Source organism: Borostomias antarcticus, assembly GCF_949987555.1.
Source record: "Borostomias antarcticus genome assembly, chromosome: 7".
NCBI classification, from domain to species: Eukaryota; Metazoa; Chordata; class Actinopteri; order Stomiiformes; family Stomiidae; genus Borostomias; species Borostomias antarcticus.
In genome coordinates, this window is record NC_140240.1 from 28806957 (window position 1) to 28816749 (window position 9793).

The 9793-nt window shown below is 44.3% G+C and overlaps 2 protein-coding genes across 2 annotated transcripts; one reads left to right on the plus strand and one right to left on the minus strand.

The window, feature by feature from the left end:
- The first annotated feature begins 20 nt into the window (after positions 1 to 20).
- On the plus strand, positions 21 to 4792 carry LOC311311019 (polycomb complex protein BMI-1-A-like). Its single transcript, XM_084440632.1, has 9 exons — positions 21 to 129; positions 779 to 906; positions 1077 to 1170; positions 2071 to 2126; positions 2344 to 2473; positions 2763 to 2805; positions 2983 to 3081; positions 3171 to 3251; positions 3576 to 4792. The coding sequence occupies exons 2-9, from the start codon at positions 789 to 791 to the stop codon at positions 3951 to 3953; spliced, it is 999 nt and encodes a 332-aa protein (XP_084296758.1). The 5' UTR covers positions 21 to 129; positions 779 to 788; the 3' UTR covers positions 3954 to 4792.
- A 214-nt stretch (positions 4793 to 5006) lies between these two features.
- Positions 5007 to 9793, minus strand: LOC311311021 (uncharacterized protein). Its single transcript, XM_084440634.1, has 6 exons — positions 9694 to 9793; positions 9079 to 9195; positions 8215 to 8300; positions 7414 to 7507; positions 5901 to 6014; positions 5007 to 5643 (listed from the first exon to the last, which is right to left on the minus strand). The coding sequence occupies exons 1-6, from the start codon at positions 9763 to 9765 to the stop codon at positions 5458 to 5460; spliced, it is 669 nt and encodes a 222-aa protein (XP_084296760.1). The 5' UTR covers positions 9766 to 9793; the 3' UTR covers positions 5007 to 5457.

The following is a 9793-nucleotide window of genomic DNA, read 5'->3' on the forward strand; positions in this document are numbered from 1 at the left end:
CCGCAATGGGCAGTCCTCTGACTGTGCTGAAAAAAGCCATTTTCTGGCGCTGCTGCAAATTCTAACCAACTCAAAATTATTTACCTGGATTTACGTCAATAGGAAGGGGTTGTTTTCATGTCAAATCAGGTAGGATAAAATCATATTTTATTCTTGTTCACTCAACGCAATGCACGGGTTTGCGAGAACACATCCCAAGGTGCACGGTGTCATATTTGGATTCTCCCTTGTTCGTCTCTGATACAACCCCGTCAGTGAATTTAAGATGGCTGCTTTGTACCCCAGTGTTCTTTTCGGGTTATATTCCCCCCTTTAAATGGCCATTGCCCTTGTGTGTTTTCTTGCTAGTATAATCGACTAATATACGAGAACGCACGGGTGAACCAGTGTTCTTTGTAGGGCCCCTGATTCTGTACACTTACCATGCGATGCACGAGAGGCCACACAGGGCCAATTCGGGTCTGCTCTGTGCAGCACACACTTCCCTACGTTTATTACCTTCGCAAAATATTAATTGGGCACTGAGAAAACCGCAATGCCATTAAATGTCTCTGGCGAGGTTGTGGCAAGAAATGGCATTGAAAATGCACCATTATAAGTCTGTTAGCACAATGGATATTGATTGTTTTCAAAGGACACATGGAAGACAATGTAGCTACGTAGCTGTCAGAGTGGAGCGTGTTTTGCTGTCAATTACACGGCAATGGTTACAATAAACAAAAACAAAATGTTCTTCTCGTCTCCTTCTGTTGTATAACGTATTTGTTTTCTTCCGCAGCTCCTTCCAGATGGATAAAATGCAACCCAACCGTATTAAAATCACAGACCTGAATCCAAATCTGATATGTCCGCTGTGTGTGGGGTACTTTATAGATGCCACAACCATCGTGGGCTGCCTGCACTCATGTAAGCTCCCTCCCCCTATTCTCCCTGATATGATTCAACAGATGATGTAGTGTGCACTTAATCTAACATGCCGGGTATCACATCTGGGGTCTGTTACATTTCAGATTTGTGTAGGATTAAGTTATTGGTCCACCCTAAAGCAACAGTGTCTGCTTGTCCTCTCCCTGCAGTTTGTAAGACCTGCATCGTTACCTTTCTGGAGACAAATAAGTTCTGCCCCAGGTGTGTCCAGGTCCACAAAACATGCCCTCAGCTCATTATCAGGTAAGTCAAATACCACGTTTAAGTTTCAATTTTCCTGAACTGTTTGTGTGGCTGGCCAATTCCCCCTAGCTTGGTGAATTTTATCCTGATCTCACAACTTCACCTGTGTTAAACATGAAAGTGATACAAGACATGAGGTCAGTGGTCTGTCTGGCTGACCAGGCTACAACGTCCCCTACAGATAGAGATTTAGATAAATAGAATCTGTAAAAGCACAAGCCTGTGTATTATGTGTTTAGAATCCATGAAAGGGAGTGGGAAAGCACACATTTCAGATGCTGCGTTCCAGTGCACTAGGAAATAATGTATTTTCCGTAATTACAAGCGGGAAATTATGAAATAATTCTGCTTTTCTTTTGGCCCGGGAAGGCCTTATTTATGCAATACTGCGCAGGGTTTAAACCAGAACACCCCTCCTCACTTGTTCTTCCCACTTGGGAATAATAATACTGTTATACAGTTATTACAGTAATACTGTTATTAGCATTTCTGTCTTATTTGTGTCTCATTAAATCGGTTATATACAGTATTCCCCAACTGTTAATGTTCGCTACCTCTTTTGTACGCAAAATACCACATAGTGCATTATCTACTGATTTGGCAAACAAAGCTAGCTAGCGTCCATCTTCGTTCCTAGCTGTTGTTGTGTCTACTGTAACGGGGCTACCTCGGGAGTGACGTCGTTCTCCGTCACACCCACCTCCCACTCCACCACTTCCCAGCCAAAAGCAACGCTGCATAACGATGATACCAGAGTTTCCAAAGTTGTTACGCCGTCACAACTGGTAAATACGATATTTCCGAGGCACGCTGGAACGCAGCAAGAGAAATGAAGGGACACGGGGTGTGAATCACCGACTGCTTAGCAACTAGCTTGACGATCTGCGTTTCCTTTCTCAGGGCGGACACAACTCTACAGGACATTGTATATAAGCTTGTTCCTGGGTTATTCAAAGGTAAGGACATATCTATGAAGGTGGTTGAGTTTCTAACTGTATTATGCAGTATGGAGACCCAAAAGGGCCAAATCCAGCCTTAAAAGCAATGCTGAGAGTACATAAAAAAGTAGATTATAGGACCATAGATGATGATGGAAACTGAGTGGATCCTTATCAATTGAAATGTGTCTCACAGAAATGACGTTGTTGTTGTTGTTGTTGTTGTGTAAATCAGACGAGATGAAACGGCGGCGGGACTTCTATGCAGAGAACCGCGTGCTGGAACCAGGAGAGGTGGTGGAGTCCTTCAACATCGCCGAGGACGAAATCATCAGTCTTTCCATTCAGTTCTACGAGAAAAACAAGTGAGTTCCTGTGTGTGTGTATGTGTGTGTGTGTGTGTGTGTGTGTGTGTGTGTGTGTGTGCGCAATGCCTCCTTGAAGCTACTCTCAGAAAAGCACATCCCATAAAGAAGTGAGTCACCAACAATGAATGGAAAATGATCCGGTCTCGGTGGAAAGACCAAGTCTCATTTGTGTATTTTAGGTCAAACCGTTTATTTTTTAGAGTACTGTGTGTTTAGTTTGGCTGTCTGATCTTAGACCTTGTCATCAGTTGTGCATACTCGCGCTAAGTTTGTTATTTGCCCATAGAAGTGACAGACAACCGCAACCTGCAGACACAGAGGGAGACAAGGTGAGCCTCTGCTTCAAACATAATACCGCCGTATGATGTGGTACCTGCACACGTCAGTATTCACCTCCCCAAGTCTTCTTAGTCAAGCAATTGTTGACTATTGTTGTTCTCTCAACCCCTTATCGCCTCTAGTTTAAATATATTCTAACTACACCCTCCCTTCCCTTTTCTTTTCAGTCCAATGGCAAGAGATTCTTGCAGTGTCCGGCAGCCATGTCAGTCATGCACTTAGCCAAGTTCCTCCGGAGCAAAATGGACATTCCCAGCAGTTACAGGGTAAGTTAGCCTTCTTCTTCCACGTACTTCCCGCTTTTCTCATCGGCTTGAGTTACTGATCTTTCGTGATGCGTTTCTCCTTTCCGAAGGTCGAAGTCTTGTACGGGGATGAGCCTTTGAAGGACTACTACACCCTGATGGACATCGCCTACTTCTACGAGTGGAGACGAGTGAGTATAAACAGTCACATTTTTTATTTCTGCCGAACACTGTGTCAGTTTAACTCGACATTTGAAATGCATGGTGTACATCACACTGGTTATCACACATTGTACAGGGGAGTCCACGAGTTACAGCTTTGAACTTATATTTAATATACTTTTTTTAATTTAATTTAAATGTAAATTATATTATATAATTATATTATTAATTAAATATGAATTAATAATATAATTATATGATATAATATATATTAATGATATTTGTCTCTGCTGAGGTGTTACTGTATGCGTGGAGCCTGTCCTCACCGTCCTTCTGCCTGTCCTCGTCCTCAGACCGGTCCCATCCCGCTGCAGTACTGGGTCAAGCCCACGCGGAAGCGTCGGAGGCCCTCCCAGTCCGCCGCCCAGGCCCACTCGGACGGCGTCAACACCAGCCACACCTCCGAGAGCGACTCCCCCAGCGACAAGGTCCACAGCCCGGCCGCCCCGCCCCCCAGATCCTCGCCGCTGCCCGGCCCCGCCCTCCACAGCCCCGCCCCCCCCCTCCAGAGCCCCAACGGCACCTCCGACCGCCCCAGCAACGCTCAACGGCTCCCCCTAGCGGCCAAGTCTAGGAGCAACACTCGGAAGTTGACAGTCAACGGCAACAGTTCTGGTACCGCTACTGAGGAGACCAGAGGGGACAAAGGAACTTTGCCACCCCCGACCTAAACCTACACACCCTAGCGACTGGGAGGACAGTGAAATTCAATTGCCCCCAAATATCAGTTGCCCCTCCATGGACTACAGGAGCAAGCACGGAGTGGGAGACAACGGTTAGACAAGAGACTAAAGAGCAGCCAAATAAGACATTTGTAAGTGTGTGAGTGTGTGTGTGTGGTTATGTGTGTTTAGATTAGAACAATACACACATACACAAAAAATGTACAGTACGTATCCACCGTGAGCATGTGTGCATACATATGTACAAAGTATCTTTTATACAAGATGTTATCGTTTTGTATTGTATATGCAGTAGGGTCCCTCATTTCCTTCTCAAACTTAATTTGGCTCAAATATTACTTAAGACAAAATGCCGAGAGCATTGCGAGGTGAATTACAGCATCTGTTGACTATAAACACAAACATTTTTTGTCTTCCGCACATCAGAAATGTGACTGACAGCATAAACGGTTCCGCTGGTTTTAATGGCACAAGCCCATTGACAAACCAATTTCATTGCACTTTCATTGAGTAAAATTCACAGTATACCATAGTTGAACTTTCATGTGCGCTGCACTTAGAAAGGCATTGTTGTCGGGTCGATACTGTATTTATCAAGCCTCTAGCACTACATTTGCCTGGAAAAAAAACTTCAATGTTGGTCATAATGAGAGCTAATGTATCTGTGTTTTTGAACTCAAAGGGATATGAATATTTGACCATGTAACACTGTTGTAATTTCCATATATTCTGACATTCCTTTTAATTTCTTTTGTCCATTCTGTGATATTCTACGATGGTCAGCCATATGTGCATGTTTTAGGTTATTAAAATGTTTACTTACTAGGTTTGGATTTCTGCGTCCCGTTCTGATTTGCTGAAACAGCAAGGGTTATCTGACTACCATGCATCCACGTCTGCGGCATTGCATTTTCTTCATGAGTGGAAAAAAAAAAAAAAAAAGCATTTATTTTTCATCCATTTAATTTATTTTCTCAGCAAGTGGAACAAACGTTGAGAAACCGTCTGTTATAAACAAACATTTGGAGCAAATCACCTGCAACAACTATAACACAGCAACCACCCTAACTACTGGATTCACCCTGAGATGCAATTCTTTATTTCCACAGCATTTAAATCTGTAGTGCACATCTGACCTAGTTATGAGCCAAACACTTAACTGAGCAGTGCAGCAAATCATAAAACAATGTCAATGTGAGATTTGCTAGGGATTTGATGTGTTAGGCCTACTCAAGCTAGGATCCATCCATCAGGCATGCTCCCAAACTGATCTTACAACTCATGAATAGTCATTTCAGCTCTGTAGGATTTCACTGTCAGTGATCCAAGTGAAGAGACTCATCCCAAACCGGTTCTCAAGAGCGGTTCTCCAGGAAGACCCAGGCTGGACTTTAAATGTGAGACCCATCCTGATCTCGCGAGCTCTGGCACTCGTCAGGTCCTAAAAAGGAACGGAAGGATTCTTAACACGCAGCCTCGCGCCGGCCCTGGTTCAAGAGTCGGTCTGTTCCGGCGTCGGGGCGAATTTGATGAAGTCCTGCTTGTGTGTGCCGTCGCAGTACGGAGGGTTGCTGGTGTACTTGCAGCCACACAACCAGACGGTCTCGTCCTTCTCAGCCACAAAACGCAGAGGCGCGAAGCCTGGGGCTTTGGTCTTATGAGATCCATCACAGAACGGCTGGGGAGAGGAGAGGAAGAGAGAAACGATACCTCATCAGAGAATGATACCTTATCGGTTGGGCTTCTATTTGCTTTTCTGTGGCAAGACTGGGAGAAGCGAGTGGCTGGCTATAGCGACCGTCGCGATTGCATTACTATGAATGCATGTCGCATGCCCACCCTCCCATTGCTCTCTGTAAAGCGCATTGTGTTGCCTCTGTATGAAATGCGCTATACAAATAAAGTTTGATTTGATGTCACTCGCGCCTCACTCACCTGTTTCTTGCTGTGGCCACAGGTGCACCATGAGTAACGTTTCCCGGCAACTAGGTCCACCTTGAAAGGCTTTTTGGAAGCGATGACCGGCTCTGGGAGGGAGGACAGACGGGCCTGTTGAGAGGGACACAATACAGCTTCATCACCACCCGCTTTAAGAACTGAAATTCTTCTTCTGCTGCTCTCCCTCAACTCCCCCCCCCCCTCCCTTGTACAAGTTGGCTTTTCCCTGTATTATTTAGGACTATTTGTTAAAGTTAAATATTTCGTCAACAAAGGGTTAGTAAAGGCAAACATGTAATTGGTCGTCTATTGAACTAGCCAGCCATTCTAGCAATATTCTGTTCATTGATAAACTCTTGCCGCCCGTATCAAGCTGTCATTTGGGGGAATAAGGCACTACAGCCCGTGTTACACATATAGCCTACATGTCGTGTTTCCACCTCCGGGTTTTGCCGTCTGCTTACCCTCGGAGCCGTAATGGTTAATATCCAAGGATGTCTCAAGGTTGTGGTGCCCCACTGGCGCACTGTCTCTGATAGGATCGTCCTCATGTTTCCAACCCTGTTAAACGGGGCGTCTTGCGGTTGTCAAGGGGAACGGACGCTGCTGCTCTTCTCAATGCGCGTTATTAATAAGACCAAACAAAATCTGTTGCACAATTCATCATCTGAGCGGTTATGTATCAGTTCAGGTTACCAAACGCCGACAGACAACATGCAGCTAAAGCCAGGACAAACTGAGATTGGACAGCAGCCATGTATCCCAAGATCCCAAGTCATGCAGAGGTTCCTTCCGGAATAGTCACGTGGCTCTGGTGACGCGAGGCTAGTCCTTAATCTTATTTCGATTGGTTACTTTTTGGAGCGTTTTTTTTTCATGATATAAATGTGTACTGTAGAGTTTCTGTATCATTTCATAATATTGCAGGAAAGCTTTGAATCTTCTCTGAAATTAAATAGAACTGCTCCCTGCAGTGTGTACACCGAAGAGCAGGCTACTGTACAGAGCTTAGCATAATCTATTATATATATAAGCCTTAACCGGTCACTTAGAAGAAGAATCGATCTCGATGGATGGATGGATGGATGGATGGATGGATGGATGGATGGATAGATAGATAGATAGATAGATAGATAGATAGATAGATATATATGAACTTTTATTAATCCCTGTGGGGGGGATTTGGGAATGTAAGATATTACATTACATTCATTTGACTGTTTTTAGCAGGCCAACATGAAAATACTGACAAACCCAGGCACTCTTCAATATATAGACTAATATAAAATGTTTAAGAACTTACACAATATATATATTTTATTTTTTTTAAAGTTTATCAACACACAGAGAAAGCTGAATGGAATTCTAATACATTCGTACTAATACAATCTAATACAAAAACTATTTTCTCTGAATCATTTAAACACATTTTTCACTGACTTGACGATATCAGTGAATATGACTTTAAAATGTGTACCATCACAGTACGGAGCGTTTTTGGTTTGCTTACAGGCACACAGGATAAGCGCTCCGTCTTTCTCTGGAGTGAAACGCACAGGAGGGATGCTGGGCGCTTTAGTCCGGTGGGTTCCATCACAGAAGGGCTGCAACAGGGGGGGAGGAGGAAGAGATTCAATTATCAAGTTTAATCGTACACATACTCAAGTATTACATACTAGTACATACTAATTACATGTGTTATGAAGGCTCAGAAGCTAGTATAAGTCTGGAGGCTTTGCCTTACTCATTAAATTTAGCGCAGAATAAATTAGATTGGTAGAGTAGTTTTAGTGTACTAGTCCCTCCCCCCGGTCTAGTATAATTTCTCATTCAAGCATGGTTTATAGAAGACCCCCCCTCCCTTGTTTTATTGGTTGTTGTAAAGCGAGACGTCATCGTCTGACATCACTGCAGGAGCCTATGTCATTTGGTGACGTGTGCTTGACATTGGCTGCGTTCCAAATCGCATACTTCTACTTTTTACTACCAATACATACTATCAATCAATCAATCAATCAATCAAAGCTTTATTTGTATAGCGCATTTCATACACAGAGGCAACACAATGCGCTTTACAGAGAACAAGGGAAGTGGGTATACGACCCACCCCTACATATTCCAGAGGGAAGCAAAAAAACAGTATCACCCAGGGGCCAGAAAAGTGAGCTGTAAAAATGCTTCCCTGACCCCTCTCAACAAGGCGATGGAGCAAGCTCCTGGAGTATGTTTGTCTACCGGCTAAGAACATTTATAAAGCAATAACGGCTCCTCCCAATAACGGCTCCCACAGCTGCCCCTAGAAAGTACGTACTTTGCACGCAGTATGCAGCCATAGTCTCGCGGGCCAGACGAGTCGACTTCCGGTCCGGATTGTCTACTACGTCTGGTATTCAGGCGCTGACATTTTGTTGAAGGAAGTTGGGGGAAAAACGGGCGGATATCCTGTCAATATTCCGTAGAGAGTAGTAGACAGTCCGGACAGGAAGTGATGCGTTTTTTTTTGGACTTCCTTTTACAAATTCTAAGCGGCTGAAGTCCGCGTCAGCTCCGAGACTAGGGCAGCCATGGCTTTGTGGTCTATATTTGAATCACTGCACTTTACAAGCCCTGTCATTCACTGTCCGGGAGGGGTCGGCCATGGTCTCTCTTTTGAAAGAGGACTCTGCAGACCGCCATCTCCGATCTAGACCACGCGCACATCATTCATCATCCATGCAATTCGGACTCGGACCCCCCACAAGAGAGAGCTCCAAACTGGTGCCATATTAGTTAGGATATTTAGACATTAGTTCAGATCATGGTTTGTTGTGTATGTTTATTGTGTTTAGATTGTTCTGTTTATTAAAGTTATTGTTTGTTCCCCCGTCCACATAATTGATAAGGCCATAGAGGGTCCCCTGTTGATGGTGACCAGTCCCTTTTAGTTTAGACCTAGGTTTAGTTAGTTAGTTTAGATATAGATATTTAATATAGTATTTACTATAGGATTTCTACCCCCCCCCCCCCCCCCCCCAATTTTCAACCATGGCCACAACTTGTATAATTCCCATAAAATCCTAAACTACAACTATAGGTCATTATTGATTATATGACAATGCCCTGACCATCGGTCATCACAGACATTATAAAGAAGATTAGAAATACATCTGTAGACCCCATCTTAGTGAGTCCTCACCTGTTTCTTGCTGTGCCCACAGGCGCACCAGCTGTAGCGTTTGCCCGCAGTCACCTTCACCCTGTACGGCATCTTGGCAGCGACCACAGCCCGGGAGGAGTCACTGGAGTACGGCATCTGAGCAGGGGGTGTAAGTTGGTCAGCCACTCAACAGAAGGCTATGGGCTTGAGCGATGTATTTTAAAGCTATGCCTCTTGTAGGCCTACCTAGGCTATGTCTAAAACATGTTTAAAGTTGTCTTAAAATAAAGGACTATTACGACTTGGCAATTGTGATTGTTTTACAGGTAGATCGGCCACGCCCCCCCAGATCTAACACGGATCAAAGTCTACATTAGGCTAAGGCTACCCTAAAGATCTCACAAAAGGGACGTTGTGTGTAATGTAGAATAGTTGGACTTTGCTTAGATCTTGAAAGCCGATGATACTATGAGGAAAAGTGAAAGTATGCATGGGAAAGGCTGATGTTTTTCTCAACCATGGCGTAGGCCTAGCCTACCTGATAAACAACTGATAAACAAAGTCGCATGCCCTAGCGCCTATATGTTGGCTAATATGCTAGGCTACCAGAGCCATCTAGCTGGGCGAAACGACTTTTCTATGACGTTAACCTACGTGGAAAGCGGGGAATGCAAGTCGAGGTTGTCTCCGCAAGGTCCGCATAGCTCCGATAATCAACACGTTCATTGCTTCGTGAGTCTACTTTAGTTTCGAC